Below are 26,103 nucleotides of genomic sequence, written 5' to 3'. Positions count from 1 at the left end.
ACCTATGTTGCCTCTATCGGTAGGTGCATCTCGCCTAACTCCAGTCTGTCCCGACAGGGCCCTAGGTGGACCCATCACTCCTCCACTTCTAGTATGTTGAGACGTAGATCGACTCAATCTCCTCCCCATGAAAGTGATTAAACTAGGCTCCCTCTAGCCCTCAGGAAAGACTCTCTCATAAGCCTACCTATAGTAAATAGCCTCCTATGCAACAGCAAAATATCTATCTGCCTGGCTTTGTGCCTCTGTCACCGGCCCAAATAATTGATTGTATGCATCCATGGTGATCTAAGCTCTTCTAACTACCTCATCCCTCTCCCTCTATAGTCGATCTCTCTCAGTGGCTACCCAATCCCTCTCTGTAGTCAACTCCTCCATCGCCCGTCGATACTGATCTTTATCCTCCATCCACTGTTGTCGCAAAGTAGCGATCAAGTTCTCTACACTCCTAGCCCGATCTCTTAATCCATCCTCATCTCCTCCCTCTACACCTCCTAACTCTGTAGCCTAGGGCATGTCAACATCATGTCCACTATCCCCAACCTCATCCCTATTGCTGCTCGATGAGCCTGATGCTGACTCATCGCCCTCACTATCACTCCTACCAAAACTACTCATAGATGTAGTACCTCCACCGATATCCACATCCTCTCCTCCACCCTCTACCTTCACTACAACTACTACTTTTAGATCTATCTGACCCCTATCCTGTCCTCCTTGTCCTTCATCTCTCCACCTTCTATCTCTCCCTCCCCTAACCCATCCTCCACCATCACTCCCTCTCCCTCTAGGACCCCTCTTGTGTCTAATCTATTGAGCAGCAATCTTAATTGTCGAATCTGTCAAAGGTATGGGCCTATGTTGTATCCACCATACACTATACTGTGTTGTAGTCTCTGAATCCAATAAACCAACCCACCATCCCCACTGAAAAGGAACAAGAGCATCAAACTTAGCAATAGAAACATGAGGTTTCACGCAAGCACCCCAATCACCAACCTCTCGAGTAGTGTGAGAAAAATACGTTGTCACATCCAGAATAACTTGTATCTCCCCGAATTGTCAGAGTGCACAACTAGGAAGATGCATATCAATAACCCTATGACCACCCACATCTTGACCAATAAGATATCTCTGATGTCAACAAAAAGGAAGATGTTGGACATCATCAGCCCAACTGGGGCAAGTAAGATAAGGTCTCCATGAGAAATACTGTAAGATATCAATCTAATGATGCCAATACAAGTGCAAATTAGGAACTTCAAATGCGCAATTAAAAATCAATTTCGAAGCATTAAAATCAAATGCAAATTATTTATAGCAAATGTGAAAAATTTAACAATCAATTATGAAATGCATGAAAGTTGACCTATCAAATATCAATGAAAAAATTGGAAAAAAACAAATGAAAAATGAGCAAAAATCATGACAACTCACCATGCCACCAGTGTCGGTAGGTCTCTGATATGACCGCACCCGCTCGAACAAATGTAGCCTCACTCTATGACCCGCCATTTTGCTCCTAGGATGTCGAAAGCACTATAATCTCTAAGAAATTCTTACAAAGCAAGTGAGTGCAAATGAGCTCAAATCAATACCAATTTTCAATTTATAGCTCAAAATTAGGGTTTTTTGCCACCCTAACGGTCATGGACCCCTCCAAATTCAACGCAGTTGTAGACATACCAAACAATATCAAAATTTTACCAAACTTCACATTATAACTTTCTAGCACATTTTCGAAAAAATGGTCTTCATTCAACAATTTTTCAACCACTTTTTTCGAGGGGGAATATTTATACCCTAAGTGTCATCTCGGAATACTGGGGCAGAATTTTTTTGTTTTCTTTGAAATAACGTGCCGTTTTGACATTGTGTCAAAGAGTGCCAAATGTAGGCACCTAAAAATATATCATCGATCTTACACTAATTATTCATCTATTTAATTAAGTAATTCTTTAATTATTTAATTAAACTAACTGTAGATGTATAAAAATTACCATATTCTTAAATGTATATTTAATGTTCATTTTATTCTCATTCCTCTATTTAGTTAAATCTAATTTAATTAAATCATCCACATTCCTCTATTTGATTAAATAAATTATTCAATTTATTTATTTAAATTCACTTAAACCTTTTACATCATTTAATTGAATCATAAACTGCAACACGCGTAACTGCAACACGCGTAAGTCCTCCTGCACATAAACATTCATCAAACCACCATCAGTTGTTTTGTTATCAAACTTTATTAAGTTTAAACCTAGACTATCATCAGATACTTTGATCAAGTATCTTCGGGTCTCAACAGGTAAGCAATCATGGCCGCCTAGACTTCAAACAGGCATTTCTCCTAAAAAATGACCTAAGTCTCATCGGGCTGCTATGGTTCAAAACAACTCCCACTTCACCTCGTCATCCATCCATCGCTAGGCATCAGGAGATTTGTTTTGTCCGAAACTGGGGCATTTTGTATCCTAAAGCAAAAGCGCTATTTAATCTACAATAGCACTCATTCTGAACAATAGCGCTACAACAACATCAATAGCGCTCAAAAAGCCCTACAATAGCGCTACCAAAACAAAAGCGCTAAAACAGATACACAATAGCGCTATTTAGGTCAATAGCGCTCAATTAACTACCCCATAGCGCTAATTAAACAAAAGCGCTAAAACCACTCTACAATAGCGCTATTACACATCAATAGCGCTAAATTGACCCTACAGTAGCGCTAATTTATCAAAAGCGCTCAAACTTGCCTACCAAAGCGCTAAATCCATTCAAAAGCGCTACAACTAGCCTACAAAAGCGCTATTGCGGCACAATAGGGCTAATTAATGGAGCAAAAGCGCTAAAAACCTAGTTCCAGCGCTCTTGCTCCGACTTGACTTGGACTTAGCTAAAAACATACCAAAAATGCATAAAAAGTGAGTTTTCGAATTTGCGTACCACTGGTCCATAGTCGGCTGGGCGCTGGTACCGGCGGACTCGCTCAAATCGGTGCTCGGTGATCGGAAATGGCATCGTTGCTCCTCGTTGCTCCTCCAAATGTCACTGTCAGAGCTCTAGTTTTCAACTGGTCGCGGTCACAAATGATCCTATTTTACCCCCTTTCACCCCATTTATACCCCCCGCCGTCATCGTAACTTCGCCCCGCTCATCGCCGTGGTCCTCGTGAACTTCCCGAGCCCCCCATTTCTCCATGTTTCCCCCGATTTCTTCTATTTTTAACCAGTATACCTAACTTCTTCTCTTCTATCACCCTGCCCATTTTCATTCTTTTTCGAGAGATCGCCCGATTTTTCGAAATTTTTCGGCCCATCTCTCGAGGGGGCATACCACCCATTAAATTTACATTTTATGGGGCATTTTCTACACACCAATTTTTCTTTCTTTGAAACGATGCGATAAACTGCACCGTCTCAAAGAGGGGAAAATGTAGTCACACAAATCTGTCCATTTTAATTAAATGAATATTTCGTATTTATTTAATTAAAAAAATCCACTAGCCACCAATTAATTAAATTAATATTTAATTAAATCATCCCCAAACATTCTTCTATTAATTAAATAAATTATTCAATTTATTTTAATTAATTCATTAAAATCCAATTCCAATCAATTAATTAAATAAAATCAATTTATTTAATTAAATCCCCCTTTTCCTCTTTTAAATAAATTAACATTTATTTAAATCATTTTAAAAACCCCCCCACTTGCATTTTCCTACAAATGCAACTTGCACACATTATTGAAATAAATGAATTTTTATTTTTATTAAATCCTATTTTCCCTCACCCACCAAATCCACTTGCAAAATCTAATCCCCTGCTAGATTCTTCTAACCCCTTCCTAATTAGCTTAATCCATCCCCTAATTATTGTCACATTCCTAAGCAAAATGGAGTCACTTCTCAAATGGCCCAAAGTCTTGAATAACCATTGAAGGTTTTCAACCTTCAACCACCAAAAACCCCAAAGTCTTTGAAAACCATTAAAGGCTTCCAACTTTCAACCACTTAATCCACAAAGTCTCCAATAACCATTAATGGTTAACCCAAACCCTCCCACATGGTTAAAACATTTGTTTTGACTCAACCTCTATCCAACCCAAGGGTCTCATCAAGCATTTAATGCTTTGACCATGATTATCTCTTAATCATTTGCACAAAGGTTTATCCTTGGAATAACTCCTAATCCAGTGGGTAATCCTAATTTAGGCTTGACTCTTAGCCTTTAGATAACCATGAGGTCTTCTCAGGCCTTTAATGCCTCCAACCTCTTCTCTCAACCCAATCCTGTGTTGACACTTGTCACTATTTTATTGGTGCAAATTGTGCACATGGATCCCCAACTTTCAAGCTTGACCCTTGATTAAACCTTTCAATCCTGGCCATCCATTGCTCCATTTTTCCTATAAATAGAGCCCATTCCTTCATAATCCAGATCCTGAAAACTTGTAAGCATTTAGACTATAGCCATTTTAGAGAGCATTTAGCATAGCATAACTGAATCTTGTCTTTTTTTGGTTAAAATATATCATTTTAGCATAAAATAGCTTTTTCATTTCATGTTTGGAGCTATACTATAATCTCAATCCTCCATAAGCATCCATAGTGCAAAAAGCTGCTGAGAGCTACACTATTTTGGAACTTGGAGAGGAGAGGAACAAGGGAGAAAGGAGCTAATATCATGTTAAGAGATAGTTGGAGATATCTCATTGTCTTACTTCTTTAGTTAGATTCATTAGCATGTGTTTTTAGTGTCTCCTTTGGAATGCCTTCATGTTTTAGTTTTTGATTGATTAACTCTAACATCTTGTGTGATTTTGTGTTGTTTGATCAAGAACTAACATTGTGCCATTTAGGAGGGCATCATTTGGTGAACCCGACGTGAATCGAACACGCAACCTTCTGATCTGTTGTTTTTGAAAATTAACATTTTTGCTTGTTGAAACTGCCACACAGGTCGCGCTTCGGTGCTATTGAACACGTTCTAGCGCTATTGCAACATTTTCTTTTAGCGCTATTGTCCATATAATAGCGCTAATGAAAAAGTTTTAGCGCTACTGATTCCATTCTGGCGCCTTTGTCACAGTTCTAGCGCTATTGAAACTATTTTAGCGCTTTTGACCTTTCGGATTTTCCTATTATTTCAGCGCTACTGTGTAAAATAGCGCTTCTACGACCGCAGACTAGCGCTATTGTATTAATTAGCGCTTTTGTAAAAAAAAAGCAGAATAGCGCTATTGCGACAAAGTGTTGTCCAATTCGCTTTGTAACCCAAAATCAGCATTTAGGCTTGTGTAAGCCCACACTAACGTTTTGACTATTGACCAGGTGCAGGTTCTAATCTTTTTGTGTGCAGGGAAAGGAGTTAGTAGATGCTCTAAAAAAATCTTTCTTTTTACTTTCTTTAAAAAGTTGGCTAAAAAGAATTCATTTTTCCCTTATTGCATAAGTTAAAATAAACCTCACATCTCATTTTGGAGTGCATAAAATGAACCTCAAATTTGTTTTTGGTGCTTAAAACAAAATTCATCTTTCTTTATTTGCAAGGTAAAAAGAACAACAAAATTCAAACATTTGTTTTCTTGCAAGTTAGGAAACACACTTTATTTGGTGCTTAAAACCAAACAATTCCATTTTCTTGCATCAAATCTAAAAATCACAAGCCACACTTCAATTTTTGGTGCAGTAAAAAGAACAATCCACTTGTCTTGATTTTTTTGGCAAAAACAAATTTTCCTTCAAGCAAAAACGTGTTTTTCATTAAGTTGACCAGAATTTCCAAATTCTAGAATACAAAAACACATTGCTTTTTGAAGTTAAAAAGAACACCATGACTGTTGGAGCAACATCTCCAAATAGTTAGATCACATTTGCAAATGCTGGATTAAAAAGAACAAGTGAATTTCGTGTTTGGCACGCTTGTGCACAAAAAGTCAGTCGAGTGGACCTACTTCTAACACACACTATCCTCTCCCTTGGCTCTCGTGGTCCTAGGTGCAAGAGAAAAGTGTTAGTAACGCTCAAAATTTTATTTTTTTAAGAGAGGCCTGCCAAGGGATCGATACTCTTGGGAACGACCTCGAGCGGTAAATCCTTCGAGCCGCTATAGAAATCAGGTGAGAGCGAAAGTTGTAGCCTTGGGTATAGCTGTTCCTACTGTGTAACTGGCCGAAAGGACAAATGGGCCCCACCACCAGTTACAAGGCTCTTAAGTGAGTCACTGCAGAATGAACTTATGTCCAAAGCCATCGAACATGATTAAACACCTTTAAGTAGTAGCCCACCTGTTCTATTGATTGAGGATATTTGAGATATAATTTAGTGCAAGAGCATAGAAGGTTTTGCTCCCAAGATACTCACCATACATATTTCCTTGAGTAGAAACATAGCTTTTTGAAAAGTCACTTGTGGCTTGATAAAAGTGGTGACTCCCCCATCATAGGGATCATCTATTTGTTATGCTCGCGCAAGACTTAGTATATCACATCCTTACCTGCCACGGCGGGATTCATAAGGTATGTAGTACCAAAGTCGAAGAAATATCAAGATGTGGGCTAAATTTATCACAACTGGCCATCTGACCATAGGGATAAAGAGTGTTTGAAGTGTGTTCATTTTACAGACCTAGTGCAAATTGAGCCGACTTCAGGCTTTGGAAATACACCTTAAAATAAATCTAAAGGAAGGGTCAAAAACAAGTCCAAGGATTGGGTTGATCTAGACCCATACTCATTTGCGCCTTGAAGGCTACAATTTTGTGTTTGTGTGCTTGCTTTGTTTTTCTTGTTAAAGAAAAATCAGAAAATCAATCCCAAAAACAAAGTATTCATCCAACATCTGTCAACACAACCAAAAATACCAAAAACACAGTGCCAACAACGAAGAGTCACAACTTTTATGACCATTCTTCACATCTTGTGAAAGAAGAAGGGTCATCAGAATATTACCTTGAAAAGAAGACCATTGAGCTCAAAGGCTTTAATAAAAAGGAGGAAATTCTTCTATCTCAATCGACAAATCTTTGTCTCCCATAGAGTCTTTCTACATCGCATGCGTCTATACCTTCAAGGTAAAACAAACGAGTTTGATTCAGAATCATTGAACCGCAGAGCTTTTATACAATATAGAGCTCTGAGTTATCATAAAAATCAAGGAGGAAAGATAGATCCCAACTTCTTCCCAAACATCTGTATCACCTACAACACAGCTCGAGAAGTGCCACCAACGCCTGAAAGGGAAGAGATAGAGTTTGTCCCATTTGTAACACAAAGTTTTTATTGAAGTTGAAAAACATTTTCATCCATCATCTCACTCATACATCATCACTCCATCATCAATCCATCCCAAAACTCTCAAAACATTAAGAGGTTCTTGTCCCAAGATTCCCTTTTAGATATTGCTTGAAATCAAAACACATCACATCACTTTTTAGATTGTTTCTACATCTAGGATAAAGCTCATCCTAAGAGACACATCTACGCAGGTTAAAACTAGTTCATGAGTGAATCCTCTCATTGCTAGGTAGTTAAATCTGTAACACATCTCAGATTTCTCTGCACCTTATCACATCAAAACTTATCAAAACAAGCAAGCAATTCAAAGAAGGAATTTCGGTTACATCTACCTTAAAGTGCTAGAGATCCCCATACAACACAAATCACCAACCAATCAATCTTTCATTTCATCACCACTCATCATCATCTTCAATCAACTTCAAAAACAAACTTGTAAACAAAATGGCTCAAACCCGATCGCGATCAAGGCAGCGAGAAATAGAAATTGAGGAAGAAGAGGACAACCTCAATGAATTTCAAGAGGCACTTGGAGGAAATGGGAATGATGAAAACCCAGGTACACCCACTCCTTCAACAATCGAAAGGGTTCAGCATAACCCTCATTTTAACAGATTATTTGATGAAATACTAAGGAGCAATGCGGATGCTCACTTTTTAAGACTCGCTCAAGAAGGAGCCAAACTCCCCTCAGACTTTGATCTTGCCCAATTAAGACAAGCATCAGAAAGACAAAGTCGCCATGAGGAGGAAAGGCGTAGAGATCCCACCAGATATAACATCCCTCGAGGTAACCCACCACCTCCTCCTCCTAATGAAATGGAGATGTTGCGGCAACAAGTTGAGAATCTCGCCCAACAACTTCATAGTGGTGTTAAAACCAATCAATTCTCACTTAACGACATCTGTCCCTATCCGTTTGATAGGAATCTTTATATGCCACCCTTTCCACGTGGGTTCGAAACACCAAAATTCGAAAAATATAGAGGAAAGGGAGATCCCCGCGATCATGTCCGAGAATTTCATTCCGCTTGTCTCGAAGTTGCATATGAAGACACATACTTAATGCGCCTTTTTCCCCAAAGCTTGGGAGGAACAACCACATCATGGTTTTCCCGACTACCAGGTGGCATAAGAACATTTGAGGAACTCATCCAGAAGTTCCTATCTCATTACTCTTATAATATTGAACGCGACATCACCATGGCTGATCTATGCAACACCAAACAAAAACCAGGTGAATTATTCTCAGTATTCCTGCAACGATGGCGCCAAATGTCTAGCAGACGTTCTCTTCAGTTACCTGAACGAGAACTAGTGGAAATTTTCATTTCCAACTTAAACGAAGAAATGGAATTTCACCTGGATGTCAAAGATACCGATTCTTTTAACGATATGATCACCAAAGGTATAAAATGTGAAAGGGCACTCATCAAAAAAGGACTCATCAAAATCTTTAATGAACCCAAAGATGGTCCTCACCCGCGCTTCAATAGCGATAAACCGAACTTCTGGAACAAGAACAAGAATATCGTCAACGATGGAGTTGTGGATGCTCGGACTGTCCAAAATGCACAACCTGTGGTTCGATTTGCAGGACAAAATCCTCCACCTCAAAATAACACAAATGTTCCTCTTAATCAAGGTCGCATCACATCTCATGATGAACCAAGACCTCGTCAACAAAAACAAAAACGCACATACACTCCCTTAGGGGAACCCATTGAAACAGTGATGCGACAACTCATTTCTCAGAATTTGATCACTCTACCTAAGTTATCAAATTATGAGCCTCAGGTCAAACCGGCATGGTGGAGAGATACTGAACATTGTGAATTCCATCAAGGAAGAGGACACAAGACAAGTAATTGTCACCGATTGAAAGATCTCATTCAGGATCTTATTGACCGAGGAGAAATTGAAATTGAAGGGCATGACCCAAAAACAACCAATAATGATCATCAGATGTTCAAAAATCCACTTCCATCGCAAGATCAAAGAGGTCCTTCCACGTCCAGACGAGGTCCTGATACCACTGATTATACGCAAGCTGCGTATAATTACACAGTCAATCACCTGTATGATGCCAGTGAACAAATTGCAACTATCACCTTCAAAAATCCCACCTCAAATTGCAATGTTGTTACGCGTCGCGGCAAAGTTACCATCAAGGCAGCTCCATAAGGCACCACCTCCATCCCAAAGCAGTACAATCTTGTGGAACAATTAGACAAAACCCCTGCGCTTATATCCATCTTGGAGTTTTTGCGTCTGTCACCCTCTCATAAAACAATCTTGGATCAAGCACTCCAAGAGGCGTCAGTCCCTGCAAACCTGAACACGGACCAATTTCAAGCCATGGTTGGAAGTCTAAAGTCATCACCTTGTCTCACTTTTTCCGAAAGTGACAACTCTTCGTTCCAACAACCTCATAACGCCTCACTCCACATTGAAGGCTTTGTCAACCAACACAGGATCAAGCGAGTCTTGATAGATAATGGAGCAGGCTTAAACATTTGCACACTACAGTTGGTCACAGCATTGGGATATGCAATAGAATCAGTGGATCCTCGCAAGAAGATCACCATCAAGGCCTATGATGATGCAGAGCGTTCATCCAAAGGAGCTGCGGTACTACCAATCCGAGTGGGCCCCGTGGTAAAGCACATCATTTGTCAAGTTCTGGACCTTCCTCTGCCATATAATCTATTGTTAGGAAGACCTTGGATACATGCCATGCAAGCCGTTCCATCTACCTACCATCAATGTATCAAGTTCCCACATAATGGTGCAGAGATCACAATCCTAGGCGATACCAATCCCTTTGCATTTTGCCATAATATCAGCCATCAACCAGAGATTACTGTTCCTAATAATAGGGAAGCCATTTCCTCCACATCATATGTAAATCCCGCCTCTCTTGCCAGTTCAAACACTCCTATACCCAAGCAAGAAAAGCTTAAGATGAAAGTCGCAGAGGAAGGTCCTGGAGAATACAACTTGAGTCAGCTCTTTTGTGTGGGACAAATGCCCACTTCTCCTAGAACACATGGTAAACCACAGCAGTTACTCCAGCAACCACTAATCACGCCAGCATGTGCCTTAACGCCTTTCATCCTTGGAAAGAGTCAAGAGGAAGAAACACAAGATGAGGACCTAGCGGAATGGATCTATAAGGATCCCATCACCACTGATAAACCGCAAGTTACACTTCCTACAGAACAGTATGGCAAAGGCCTCCTCATTATGCAAAGAATGGGATATGATGGTCAGAGTGCTTTGGGATCCTGCCAACAAGGACGACACGAACCGCTACTACCAGAATTCAAGCCCAAAGGTAATACAGGCCTAGGCTTTGAAAAAGAGATCCTTCCTAAACTCAGATTTAAAGGAAAACCTAGCAAACCATTTTGCCCACCTACTGTAAAGAGGACACCTTTCATAATCAAAGCACCATCAAGCAATATTGTCACTGCCCCATCGAGGCTCACAAACTCACCGCAACCGTCATCAGTGCCAAAAATCCCACCAAACGAACCAGTAATCCCATCAGCAACACCATTTGTAGCAACAACTGTATGGAAACCTACAGCAACATCTATGGCCCCAGCAGTTCCTACAGAAGCCACTGAGGCAACACGGCCGATACTTCCTGTAACAAATCCTTTAAACCCCATCACGGTTCCTGCAGCACCGATCACCTCAAAGGTACATAAACCAATCACGCCTGCCGTGTTTAACTCCAAGGACATCCCAGTATGGTATAGCAATCGGATGCTGGAAAGTGATTCAGAGACCGACTCACATGAGTGGGAATTTGATTCTGTACAGCTTAACACTTCAGATGAGGAAGACACATCACCACCTCCGCCACACAAAGACATCCCTGTTTACGGAGAAGCACAGATAAAGACCACTTGGGTACCTGAGCTGGAAACATCTTCCACAAACCCTACGTCTCATCCTACGCCGGATTCTGACAGGGAGAGTACCATCAACGACCTTCACCACACTGTCTTAACCCTCACTGATACCTCTAACGCCCTTAACCTAATCGATGACGTAATGCCCATTATCCACCCTGAACTCATTGAATGGAACCAACCAAATCCCCCATGTCTTGACCTCTTCCAGAACGATGAGGCTATCATTGACTTTTTGGAATTAAGGGATAATCTACCCAGCGGGGATCACAAAGCTGGATTCGCCATTCAACTTAATAGCGCAGCATACTTCGGGGCGGATGCCAAACCCTTCAGCTGCAAAAATATAACGATAAAACATGGATCTTCCAGTGAAAACCACACTGTGGCACTGTTTGATCCGACAAAAGTAAAAAGAAAGAGCGTATCCAATGGTGAAAACCTCTCTGAGGCGCCTGAGGATGAAGGGTTTGACATTCTCCCTGCTAGTACACAACAGGAACGATCAACGATTCTTATCGAAGAAACCAAAGAATACAATGTGGGGACTCCTGAAAATCCTCATATCATACATCTGGCATCCCTTCTCACTCCAGAGGAACAGCCTCAATTCATAGAGTTCTTCCAGAAGCGTCAGATCAACTTTGCATGGTCATATGCAGACATGCCTGGGCTTGATCCTGATTTAGTCATGCATCACCTCACTGTAGCGGAAGGAGCCAAACTTGTCAAGCAGAAGCTTCGAAAGATGCATCCCCAGATTGCAGTGCTAGTCAAAACAGAACTCAAGAAACTCCTAGATGTTGGTTTCATTAGACCAATTGATTATGCAGAATGGATCTCCAATATTGTGCCAGTTGGCAAACCAAAAGGGGGCATCCGCATTTGTACAGACTTCAGAGATCTGAATAAGGCATGTCCTAAGGATGACTTTCCCCTACCAAATATTGACATCATAGTGGATCTAACAGCAGGACATGCCATGCTTTCACTCATGGATGGCTTTTCAGGATACAATCAAATAAAGATCGCACCAGAGGACCAACATAAGACAGCCTTCACATGTCCATGGGGCACATACTGCTGGAATGTAATGCCTTTCAGTCTAAAGAATGCAGGAGCGACCTATCAAAGAGCAATGACCACCATCTTCCATGACATGATGCATACTATGATGGAAGATTATGTGGATGATTTACTAGCAAAATCACTCACAAGAGAAGGACATCTCCATATCTTAGATCAAATCTTTGATAGACTGAAACAATACCATGTTCGACTCAACCCAAAGAAATGTGTCTTTGGAGTGACCTCCGGGAAGCTTCTAGGATACATTGTCTCAAGCAAAGGCATTGAGGTCGATCCAGCAAAGGTAAAAGCAATCATGGACATGCCACCTCCAAAGAATATCAGTCAGCTCAGGACACTACAAGGACGGCTTCAATCCATCCGAAGATTCATTGCACAATTGGCTGATAAGTGTCACCCATTCACACACCTACTACATAAGAACATCCGCTTTCAGTGGGATGACAAATGCCAGCAAGCATTTCAGGCGCTTAAAGACTATCTCATGAATCCACCATTGCTGATACCACCAGATCCAAGTAGACCATTGTTACTCTATATCTCGGCAACAAGTACAGCATTGGGTGTACTACTGGCACAACCTAATGCAGAAGGTAAAGAGTGTGCTGTATACTATATCTCTCGCACACTGGTGGGCTATGAACTCAATTACACACCTATTGAGCGAGCTTGCCTAGCAGTAATATTGGCAGCCACTAAATTGCGGCACTATCTGTTGACACACAAGGTACAACTCATCGCAAAGATTGATCCACTCAAGTACTTACTCAGCAAAGCAGCATTGACAGGTCGCTTGGCCAAATGGGTAATGATTCTAAGTGAATTTGACATCGAGTATGTGGACCGTAAAGCTATCAAAGGGCAAGTCATTGCAGATCAGTTGGCCGATGCACCACTCATAGGCGATCATCCCCTCATTTCCAATTTTCCAGATGAAGAGATATTCATGATTACAGAAGCACAGTCATGGAAATTATACTTTGATGGTTCATACACTAGGCATGGCTCGGGGGCAGGCATTCTGTTTATCACACCTCAAGGTGATAGCATCCCGAAGTCTTACAGGCTCACATTCCCATGCACAAACAACATAGCAGAGTATGAGGCTTTGATCACAGGACTCAGATTAGCCATACAATGGAAATTACAAGAACTGCAAGTATATGGCGACTCCCAACTGGTCATTCGACAAGCAACAGATGAATATCAGACCAAAGATGATAAACTCATGCCATATAAGCAAATGGTGGACAATCTAAAGGCATCATTTACTACTATCACTTTTGAGCAGATACCAAGAGATCAGAATCGAGCCGCTGATGCCATGGCTACCATCGCATCTCTACTAGATCTTCCACAAAATTCAACACGCTATGAGTTCTTGGTAGAACAACTTTGGATCCCCGCTTATGATATCCCCGAATCTGAAATGATATGTCGCCTTGTTGGTTCCGAATCCCCATGGTACGGTGAGTTCTACACCTATCTTCGCGATCACACCCTTCCTCCCAACCAATCAAATAACCAACGTAAAACCTTCATTCGCCAAACTGCTCGATATACCATTATTGCCGAAACCCTATACCGACGCGGTCTTGATGGTACTCTCCTTCGATGTCTGGAACAAGATGAGATAACAAAGGCTTTGGAAGAGGTACATGAAGGAATTTGCGGGACTCACTCAAGTGGTCCATCACTAGCCAAGAAGATCATGCGAGCTGGATACTATTGGCCATCTATGGAAAAGGATTCCTACTACTTTGTCAGGAAATGCAAGAAATGTCAAGTTCATGGCGACCTAATACATGCACCAGCTCAAGAACTGCAACCAATCACAACACCATGGCCTTTTTGTCAATGGGGTCTTGACCTTGTGGGTAAGATTCATCCATCTTCATCCAATGGCCATAAATTCATTATTACCGCCACCGAATATTTCACAAAGTGGATCGAAGCTGTTCCACTTACCCAAGTCACCGGCAAGCAGATCGCCTCATTCATCCTCAACTACATCATCTGCCGGTATGGTGTACCCATGTCCATCGTCACAGATAACGGTCTTCCTTTCAAAAATCAGGATGTCCGTGAACTTTGTGAGAAATTTCATATCCAACACCGCTTTTCCACTCCCTATTACCCACAAGGCAACGGTCAAGCCGAAGCATCCAATAAAAACATACTAAGGATCCTAAAGAAGACAGTCAATGATGCCGGCCGTGACTGGCATGCTCAACTAAATCCAGCGCTATGGGCATATCGCACTAGCATTCGAACCCCTACAGGTGCAACTCCTTATTCATTGGTCTATGGTGCAGAAGCTATCTTGCCTATTGAGGTCGAGATACCATCATTACGAGTTTCCTTGCATAATCTCATCGATGATGAAGCATACAGAGTATCCCGTCTTCAGGACTTAGAGTTACTTGATGAGAAACGACAAGCTGCATACAATCACCTCAAAGCCTATCAGCAGCGCATGAGCAGAAGCTACAATCACCGAGTTAGATCTCGTACATTTGAGGTAGGTGATCTTGTTCTTCGAGAAAATCCTCGCAACCAACCAAATAGAGAACATCAAGGCAAGTTTGAATCAAATTGGCTTGGCCCATATGTTGTCACTGCTGTATTCGGGTCCGGGGCATATCAGTTGGCTACATCAGAAGGAGAACCGCTTGCAGATCCAATCAATAGCATGCACCTCAAAAGGTTTTATACCTAAGGTGTACAAGGCATCAGGCTCCCTTGCATATCAGAAAAATACCAAAAACATTCAGAAAATGTCCTGAAGAAAATACAAAAACATTCAAAAAAGTAAAGAAAAATCATGCATCCAAACGGTGAACAACCACTCCGGTGGCACCTTGGGTAAGTGCGATGGTGAAAACCTGGCAAACAGGTGCCACTCATAAAGGAAATGGCTCCAATATCTTTCAGGCTCGTTGCGATCACATTCATGCACACACACATCCATCCATCTCAACCATGGCTTGTTATTTGATCTGCAATTAAGAAAGTACTCCATGCATCTAGCATCCCACCTTTTCATAGTCAGGTCTAAAAACTGGGGGCAATACCCTTACCCTAGTGATGGAAGTGGATTCTACATTGTTTTATATATCATTACACTCTTCATTCAGGCGAACAATACAAAATCCAAAAACATTCAAAAATGACTCAGAAAATATCAAAAACATTCACAAATTGTCTCGCAAAATACCAAAAACATTCAAAATTGTTTCACAAAATCCAAAAACATCGACAAAACCCATCAAAAATCACACAAAAACATGACAACACTTTGTACATATTCATTCGATCAGATACACAATAAACATTGACAACTACTCACACACTGACCATTTACCAATCAAACCAACACAATCGACATCAACAAATCCAAACCTGTCTTTAAACAAGGATGCATCCTTCCTTACCAAAACAAAGACAAAAATGACATTTTCTTTCACAAGAAAATTCTGTTAAGCTATCAAATACTTGGTTGATTCGTGAGTAATTCATTTGTTTATCTGTATCAGGATCTTTCAGCATTGTTTTGTATCGTTTGCGCATTATTTCCGATGAAGTACTGGGGCATGTACTAATGGTGTCTACGTGGGAAGTTCACTAAGCTACGTGATCTTATGCAAAATGCAGTCATAGATCACTACGGCTTGCTGACTACAGCGTATACCTCGACCATATGAGCATGAGCCATTACCAAGGATCCTTATTCTTTATTCTTTATGTAAATATGCTGTTTGGTTGCAGGTACAATACTCATTCTTTGGTTCCTCTTCCTCCAAATTGGATAAAGGTTTTTATTTTCTTAGTACGGTATGAACTTGTCTCAGGATCTGATCAAGCCTAAGATCAAGGAGGACGATCCAAGTCATGCATGAAAGGAGATAATCCTTGTCTGTTCCGCAAGCAATACTCTGGTTGACTTGACCCTTATATCAAGTCGTTTGTATTAACTTGCTATATTAAAATCCATGAAAGAAATACTCAGGTCATCTTGAATTATTGTGTCAAGATGCTTGTATTCTCTTCCAACATTTTAAAGCTCAATGATGAAAATAGAGCACTATGGATCGCCATTTCATCTCATCTGTTTATATATTGCATTCCGTTGCATATCACCCATCCGTTCACTTATTCATATAGATGTTTTATATGCAAAAATGAGAAAATTAAGCTGGTCTTGGATACAATCACGACCGAGTACTCTGATACATCATCAATGCATCATGCAAAGTCTTAAAAACCTTGCATTCCTCATGATCATATCATCCTTGCATTTAGGTGCATCTTGCATTACGTCCATTCATGTCATTTTTACACATAAACGTTGCATATAAGTTCATTATTGACATTAGTTGCAGTAAAATCATTTTCATCATGGCATCAATCATCAATAATTAGATCCATTCATGGGATTAAATTATCTTTGATTATATTAACTCATTTTATAAAGCATTCATCTTATATCAATTATCCATTATCATTTTATTAAACTTTTCATCATTTATCATTTGCATTCATTTCTTTATAGTTAAAAGATGCATTCATTCATTACTAAGTGTCTTATAAATGTTCATTTTTAGGATTCATTCACATTGCATTAAGGTGCAGTTATTATCCCCATTAGTTATCGTATCGTCCCATTATCATTTGCACTTACCAACATATTTTAAACGCATTTTAGATTCATCAAACACCATTTGTTTACAAAACATTCGTTCATACCATTTCATATATCCATTTTACATCTGCATTCATTTACATATCATCATATAAACACTTGTACTTTACATTTGTTTAAATCCATCTGCATTCATTTAAATATCATCATATAAACACTTGTACTTTACATTTGTTTAAATCCATCTACATTCATTTACATATCATCATATAAACACTTGTACCTTACATTTGTTTATTCATCTACATTCATTTTCCATATCATCATATAAACATTTGTACTTTACATTTGTGTATTCATCTGCATTTATCATATAAACATTTGCACTTAAACATTTTGTTTATCCATATTACATCCATCAAAAACATAAGCATATATCATCTAGATGCATATCCATACATAAAATCATTTCATCTAACCATTGCATTGACATCATCACATAAATCATTGCATCATTAACAAAATAGGAAATACCAAAAATCTTGTTCATGCATCAAGCATAAGCATATATCCTCATCATAGGCATTCCATACATAAAGCATTACATCACAAATCAAATACATCATATATATAACCCTGCATTCATATGTCAGTATACAACATCATAACTCATCATAAAAACATGCATCAAAGAAACATCTCATCAAATGCATACATGTCCACATATACATCTAAGCAATAAATCATCACCATGCATAAGCGTCCATACATAATCAAATGCATAATCATCACAATATGGGATCCCCTCATATATATCATCTCATATATCAGAGTACAATGAAGTCTACAAAATCGGCTACCAAGAGCCATCCAAGATACAGTCCAAAAATAGACAACGATACAATATATAGATGCAAAAATGCTCTCTCAAATGCCGCTCTGGCCAGATGCTGTACCTGCCCCACCCCTACCTACTCCACCACTGGTACCTGCACCACCTGATCCATCTCTCCGTGGAGGCCTCATCGAACCCCCACTCCCTCCTGCATCCCCTGATCTCTCCTGCCCTAAAGGACCCATCACTCCCCCACTGCTCTGCATCCTCTGTGATCGCTCGGATCTAGCCTGCCGCATCTGGGTATAGCTGAGAGCTCGTTGGCTAATCGGTACCACCTGGTCATATAACCCACGCCAGTACTCTATCTCCGCCTGTGCTCGCCGTATCTCTCTCATAATCTCCCCTGACGGCCCCTGCGCACCAGTCCGGACTCTCTCCTGCAGCTCCGCTAAACTCTCCACCGCAGTATCTCTCTCCCGCAGCACCACTGTCAACTCTGCCTCACGTGCAAATAGCTGCACATCTCTAGCTGCTATCTCCGCCTCTAATCTCTCTACCCGGGTCTGCAAATAACCTATCATGTGCTCCCGCAGATCCCCAGTAGCTCCCTCCCCCATGGCCATGGCTGCCGCACCTGTATCACCCCCTCCACTAGGTCCCTCCTCTGCACCACACTCCCCTGCACCACCCTCTCCTGCACCTGTATCCATAGGGATCTCTCTCTCCATCCCCCTACCACTCAGCTGCACTCCTCCCTGCATCAAAGGACCCTGTGATATCTGCAGTGGTAACCCCCCTCTCCCTCTCCGCTGTCTCGGCATCCCCATCCCTCCTCCACCTCCTCCACCACCTCCTCCTCCACCACCACCTCCTCCACCTCCTCCACCACCACCTCCTCTCCGTCCCCGTCTCCTCTCATCCTCAAACGCTGGGATCGGCTCAGCTGGGTCTGATATCCGTAGGATCGGGTGCGCCGCCCGATACTGGGTATACTCTGCTGTAACCCCTGCATCAACGACCCTCGGTCGTAGATCCCATGGCCTCGCCTGCAGTGTCCGGAACTCTGCCAGTGCCTGATCATATGGTAGCACTGGACCCCATGCATACCGCTCTCGGATCACTCGTGCATACTCCCCTGATCCGGTAGGCAGTCCCTGCTGCAGTCCAAACTGCCTCATCACCCGTCCTGGCACCTATCTCTCTACGTGATAAGAGGTCCTCCCAATGAGGAATCGGGTCATAAAGCAATACGGCAGTGCCTCTGCATCATCCTCCCATGGCTCACACTCCAAGTATGGCCGCCAGATCACTGCATCTAAATCATCCAATGCCCGCCGCCACCACTCTACCTTCCCCAAGTGGGGCTGGCTCATCATACCACTATACAGAAACATATAGGGCTGGTCCACGGCTCGGAATCTCAGACTCACTGGTCGAGTCACTGGTAAGTGCTCCCATGCCCACACATGCAGCAGTGTCATGCCCACTGCAAGAGACCCCCGCCCTCTGTACACTACCTCGTGCAACTCCTGATACATGTGCGCTAGCACGCACGGCCCCCAGGCATATCGGGTCCCCTCTGTCACCATCATCTCTATCACTTGTCCCCATCCAACCGCCAATCCATGCGACCGCCTGTCTGGACACAGAAGTCCTCCCACGATCCCTGACAATACTGCTGGAAGGGGCTCATATAGTGCCGCTATATCCTCTCAGGCAATCGACCCATCATCAATGTATACATCCTCATCAAATATCCGCTGACCGGACACCGTCCCCCAAGATCGATCATATGTCACCAGCTGCCCTCGAATCGGAATCCGAAGAATACGCCACACGTCCTCCAAAGTCACTGTCATCTCGCCCTGAGCCAGATGGAACGTACATGTCTCACTGTGCCATCGCTCTGCTAAAGCTGTAATCAGGCCGTGATTCATCCAAATCACGAGCATATGCATCACCTCATAGAGCCCAGTAGCCGCAATACAATCAATCTCAATCTGAGTCAAACGATCTCGCAACCCCTGTGTCGCGGGGTGGCGCTCGCGTAACTGCAACACGCGTAAGTCCTCCTGCACATAAACATTCATCAAACCACCATCAGTTGTTTTGTTATCAAACTTTCTTAAGTTTAAACCTAGACTATCATCAGATACTTTGATCAAGTATCTTCGGGTCTCAACAGGTAAGCAATCATGGCCGCCTAGACTTCAAACAGGCATTTCTCCTAAAAAATGACCTAAGTCTCATCGGGCTGCTATGGTTCAAAACAACTCCCACTTCACCTCGTCATCCATCCATCGCTAGGCATCAGGAGATTTGTTTTGTCCGAAACTAGGGCATTTTGTATCCTAAAGCAAAAGCGTTATTTAATCTACAATAGCGCTCATTCTGAACAATAGCGCTACAACAACATCAATAGCGCTCAAAAAGCCCTACAATAGCGCTACCAAAACAAAAGCGCTAAAACAGATACACAATAGCGCTATTCAGGTCAATAGCGCTCAATTAACTACCCCATAGCGCTAATTAAACAAAAGCGCTAAAACCACTCTACAATAGCGCTATTACACATCAATAGCGCTAAATTGACCCTACAGTAGCGCTAATTTATCAAAAGCGCTCAAACTTGCCTACCAAAGCGCTAAATCCATTCAAAAGCGCTACAACTAGCCTACAAAAGCGCTATTGCGGTACAATAGGGCTAATTAATGGAGCAAAAGCGCTAAAAACCTAGTTCCAGCGCTCTTGCTCCGACTTGACTTGGACTTAGCTAAAAACATACCAAAAATGCATAAAAAGTGAGTTTTCGAATTTGCCTACCACTGGTCCATAGTCGGCTGGGCGCTGGTACCGGCGGACTCGCTCAAATCGGTGCTCGGTGATCGGAAACGGCATCGTCGCTCCTCGTTGCTCCTCCAAATGTCACTGTCAGAGCTCTAGTTTTCAACTGGTCGCGGTCACAAATGATCCTATTTTACCCCCTTTCACCCCATTTATACCCCCCGCCGTCATCGTAACTTCGCCCCGCTCATCGCCGTGGTCCCCGTGAACTTCCCGAGCCCCCCATTTCTCCATGTTTCCCCCGATTTCTTCTATTTTTAACCAGTATACCTAACTTCTTCTCTTCTATCACCCTGCCCATTTTCATTCTTTTCCGAGAGATCGCCCGATTTTTCGAAATTTTTCGGTCCATCTCTCGAGGGGGCATACCACCCATTAAATTTACATTTTATGGGGCATTTTCTACACACCAATTTTTCTTTCTTTGAAACGATGCGATAAACTGCACCGTCTCAAAGAGGGGCAAATGTAGTCACACAAATCTGTCCATTTTAATTAAATGAATATTTCGTATTTATTTAATTAAAAAAATCCACTAGCCACCAATTAATTAAATTAATATTTAATTAAATCATCCCCAAACATTCTTCTATTAATTAAATAAATTATTCAATTTATTTTAATTCATTCATTAAAATCCAATTCCAATCAATTAATTAAATAAAATCAATTTATTTAATTAAATCCCCCTTTTCCTCTTTTAAATAAATTAACATTTATTTAAATCATTTTAAAAACCCCCCCACTTGCATTTTCCTACAAATGCAACTTGCACACATTATTGAAATAAATGAATTTTTATTTTTATTAAATCCTATTTTTCCTCACCCACCAAATCCACTTGCAAAATCTAATCCCCTGCTAGATTCTTCTAACCCCTTCCTAATTAGCTTAATCCATCCCCTAATTATTGTCACATTCCTAAGCAAAATGGAGTCACTTCTCAAATGGCCCAAAGTCTTGGATAACCATTGAAGGTTTTCAACCTTCAACCACCAAAAACCCCAAAGTCTTTGAAAACCATTAAAGGCTTCCAACTTTCAACCACTTAATCCACAAAGTCTCCAATAACCATTAATGGTTAACCCAAACCCTCCCACATGGTTAAAACATTTGTTTTGACTCAACCTCTATCCAACCCAAGGGTCTCATCAAGCATTTAATGCTTTGACCATGATTATCTCTTAATCATTTGCACAAAGGTTTATCCTTGGATTAACTCCTAATCCAGTGGGTAATCCTAATTTAGGCTTGACTCTTAGCCTTTAGATAACCATGAGGTCTTCTCAGGCCTTTAATGCCTCCAACCTCTTCTCTCAACCCAATCCTGTGTTGACACTTGTCACTATTTTATTGGTGCAAATTGTGCACATGGATCCCCAACTTTCAAGCTTGACCCTTGATTAAACCTTTCAATCCTGGCCATCCATTGCTCCATTTTTCCTATAAATAGAGCCCATTCCTTCATAATCCAGATCCTGAAAACTTGTAAGCATTTAGACTATAGCCATTTTAGAGAGCATTTAGCATAGCATAACTGAATCTTGTCTTTTTTTGGTTAAAATATATCATTTTAGCATAAAATAGCTTTTTCATTTCATGTTTGGAGCTATACTATAATCTCAATCCTCCATAAGCATCCATAGTGCAAAAAGATGCTGAGAGCTACACTATTTTGGAACTTGGAGAGGAGAGGAACAAGGGAGAAAGGAGCTAATATCATGTTAAGAGATAGTTGGAGATATCTCATTGTCTTACTTCTTTAGTTAGATTCATTAGCATGTGTTTTTAGTGTCTCCTTTGGAATGCCTTCATGTTTTAGTTTTTGATTGATTAACTCTAACATCTTGTGTGATTTTGTGTTGTTTGATCAAGAACTAACATTGTGCCATTTAGGAGGGCATCAGTTGGCATTATAATAGACAAGGAGAGATTGTTGGCATTTTAGTAAGGATATTGAGAAGGTTGTTGATGATTATGGATATAACCGATCAAGAATGTTTACTGTCTTAATATTATTATTTTGTCATTGATGTAAAGAAATTGATTTTCTAATTCAGTATGATGTTGTCATATCTTAAGAAGTATGATTTGATGAGTATAAAGATATTGGTAAAAGACACAGACAGAATGTGATGAATAAGGGGAGGAATAAGTTATTCAATGGGCAACTATTACCGACTTAGACAATGATGAGATCATGATGTTTAGATTGTTTTGATATCCTACATATGTTGTTAATTTTAAGGTTAATACTATACTATGTTACCGAGCAAAGAACCTAGTCAGTAAACCCTAAGGTTATCGCTATTGGTTAATGAAGGCAGAATGTCTATCAAGTGAAGTTTAATATTGACCGAGTTGCAACTGAGTAGTAATAGAATGCATTGAATGAATAAAAGTATTATTTAATGAAGGAAGCTGATGAGATGGAACTGATTAAATGATTGGTATGTCGTGAATGAAGTTTGTTAAAGAATCTATGGTAAAGGAAAATCGGTAGGAAGATCTACAGCTTAGATTGAATTGCAATACCCTAGCACAAGTTCCAAGGAATGTATGCAAGTTTCAAGGCGGGGTAAAATGTTTTTCAGATCGAAGGATACATTGAACCTGGTCAAGATTGAAGATCTGATGGCTATGATTGATCATGGGAAATGTGATCAAGGAGATTAAGCGGTTGGCAAATTGTTTATAAATAAGGAACTGTTGATAAACAATGTATGCGGGCAACTGTATGCACAGGGATGCTACATAGTGATTACCGAGCCCAGAAGCTTGAAGACCTATTTGAATAACAGAGTATAGAGCCCAGCAGATGGACCAGATAAAGTTCTATGTCTAGATTGTATTGAGCAAATAAGAATCTGCTTTAGCATTTTAGATGTGAAGTTGCAGATAGATTTTTATTACTATTATTTTGTGAAGTGACAGAAAATCTCTTAACTGAGTGGACCTAACAGTCTTATTTGTAAAACCCTCTAGCAAGGTGACATTTTGATTGAGTGTTTGAAATCCTTTAACAAGGTCACTTCTAACAAGGTGAAGATCCTAACAGATCTGAGGGAAATCCCTTAACCGAGTCACATCTAGCAATGTGTTTGTAATCTTTAACAGGATTTTCTTTTAACCAAGCATACTCTAGAAGAGTATATTTCTTAGTGGGTTCGAAATCCCACAGTGGTTTTTCCCTATTTGGGTTTCCATGTTAAATCTGGTGTTATGAATTTTATGATGTTTATATGCTTTTGAGTTTGCATGTTTAGCAGTTTTGGTTATATTACTGAAGTATACGTTACCGAGGTTGAATCTATTATTTTTATGGAAGATTAAGGTTGTATGATTCACCCCCCCCCCCCTCTCATCTTATTAGCTTGGCATCTGTACTTAACATTAAGTATCAGATCTATCAATTGGTATCATAGCTTTGGACTCTAGAAGAAAAAGTTTAAAGGTACTTGAGGCAAAGATTCAAAGATGTATAAGAGGGATGCATCGAAGCTGAACAAGTCAAGTTTCTCTACATGGTAGAAAAGGATGAAGCTACACCTATCAGGAGTTGGAGAATATGTTGTATATTATCTGGAGAATGATTTCATTACACCGAGCACCTATACATTGACAATGGAAGAGCTAAAACCAAAGCAAGAACATATCCAAGCAATGATTGAAATAACATCTACATTGACCGACTCAAAGTTTAATGATCTCGAAGACTGCAATGATGCAAAGGCAATGTGGGACAAGCTCATATCTGTGTATGGTGGAGATGAACATGTTCAAAGAGCAAAAGTGGATAGTCTAAGAGGACAACTTGAATATATGAGGATGAATGAAGGTGAGAACATAACCTAGTACAATACAAGACTAAAGGAGATTGTCAATCAAATCAAAGGAGCAGGTGGAACTATTGAAGAAAAGGATATAACAAGTAAGTTGTTAAGAACCCTTCTACCAGCTTATGCAATCCAAGTCTCTGCAATCAATGAATTGAGGTTTGTACCCAATATGCCAGTTTCTTTAGATGCTACTATTAGTAAGCTACTTGCATTTGAGTTAAGTAACTTTGATAATAGTGGGTCATCGGTAAATAAAGTTGAATCTGCATTTAGTTCTTTTCATATTGGTGAATTTGATGATTACAATGATAGAATGAGTAAGTACACTAAAGGGGATCACAGTGGAGCAAGTGAACGATTTCGCAAGAACATGGAAGAAGTACACAAACTGTATGAGGAAATCAGAAAGCAAGAAGAGTTTGAAGCACTATTAGCCAAAAGGTTATCGAGAGGCAAAGGTAAGTATAAAGGAAAACTACCTTTGAAATGTTTCAATTGTGATAAGATCGGACATATGGCTTCTAACTGTCCTGACAAAGAATCTACTGAAAAGAGATATTACCGAGATGATAGACAAAAAGATAATCATTACAAAGGACACCGAGACTTCAGAAGAAGAGATAGAAAGTCATGCTTAATAGCCGATGAGGAATCCAATGATGATAAATCAGATGAAACTGATACAGAGGAAGTAGTTTATGTGGCTATCAAAGATGGATCAGATGAAGAAAGGTATGAAGATAAAGCCCTAATATCTCACATAAATACTAATGATTCTTGGATCATAGATAGTGGATGCTCACATCATATGACAAGTGATAAACACAAGTTTGTTATGTTAGAAGATTATGATGGAGGTTATGTAAGATTTGGTAATGATGCACCATGCCCGGTAAAAGGTAAAGGGTCTATAACACTTCTTGACAATGCAAGATGCAATGATGTTTATTGGGTTGAAGGATTGAAATACAATTTGTTGAGTGTAGCACAACTAAATAATACAAGTTACCAAATAGAATTTCAGAAAGGAATTGTCAAAGTTCATGACAACATTGGAAAGTTAGCTGCTACTGGGACACAAACAAAAGGTAACACATTTCACCTTGACTCAACTCTAAACAAGTGTCTATATGCAAAGATAGATGATACCTGGTTATGGCATAAAAGGTTTTGTCATGTAAATTTTGATAATCTGATCAAAATAAGAAAGAAGCACCGAGTAAGAGGTCTACCGAGTCTTGAGAAACCTGAGAATGCTATGTGTCGAGGATGCCAGATGGGTAAAATGACAAGATCAAGCTTTACAAGTAAGTCCTACACTTCTAAGGGAATTTTAGATCTTGTGCACACTGATCTTTGTGGTCCTATGAAAGTTCAAAGTTATTATGGTGATAAATATTTCATATTATTTGTGGATGATTACTCAAGGATGATGTCGGTAATGTTTTTAAAAGAAAAATCAGAAGCTTTTCAAATGTTTAAATGGTACAAGGCAAGAGTTGAAAATGAAACAGGAAGACAACTAAAATGTCTTAGATCAGATAGAGGAGGAGAGTTCACATCTGATGAGTTCAACTTATTCTACAATGATCATGGTATAAAAAGACAAGTCTCTACACCAAG

The 26,103-nt window shown here is 40.4% G+C and overlaps 1 protein-coding gene across 1 annotated transcript in view; it reads right to left on the bottom strand.

The window, feature by feature from the left end:
• LOC131857042 (chaperone protein dnaJ 20, chloroplastic-like) overlaps positions 1-10,982 on the bottom strand; it is a 30,474-nt gene extending 19,492 nt beyond the window's left edge. Inside the window, exon 1 of the mRNA XM_059209041.1 lies at positions 10,896-10,982. Within this exon, the coding sequence (XP_059065024.1) occupies positions 10,896-10,982 (87 nt within the window). The remainder of the gene's footprint in view (positions 1-10,895) is intronic.
• Positions 10,983-26,103: the final 15,121 nt, after the last annotated feature.

Source organism: Cryptomeria japonica, chromosome 1 (assembly GCF_030272615.1).
Source record: "Cryptomeria japonica chromosome 1, Sugi_1.0, whole genome shotgun sequence".
Classification (NCBI taxonomy): domain Eukaryota; kingdom Viridiplantae; phylum Streptophyta; class Pinopsida; order Cupressales; family Cupressaceae; genus Cryptomeria; species Cryptomeria japonica.
This window is presented reverse-complemented; position numbering and strand designations above follow the sequence as displayed.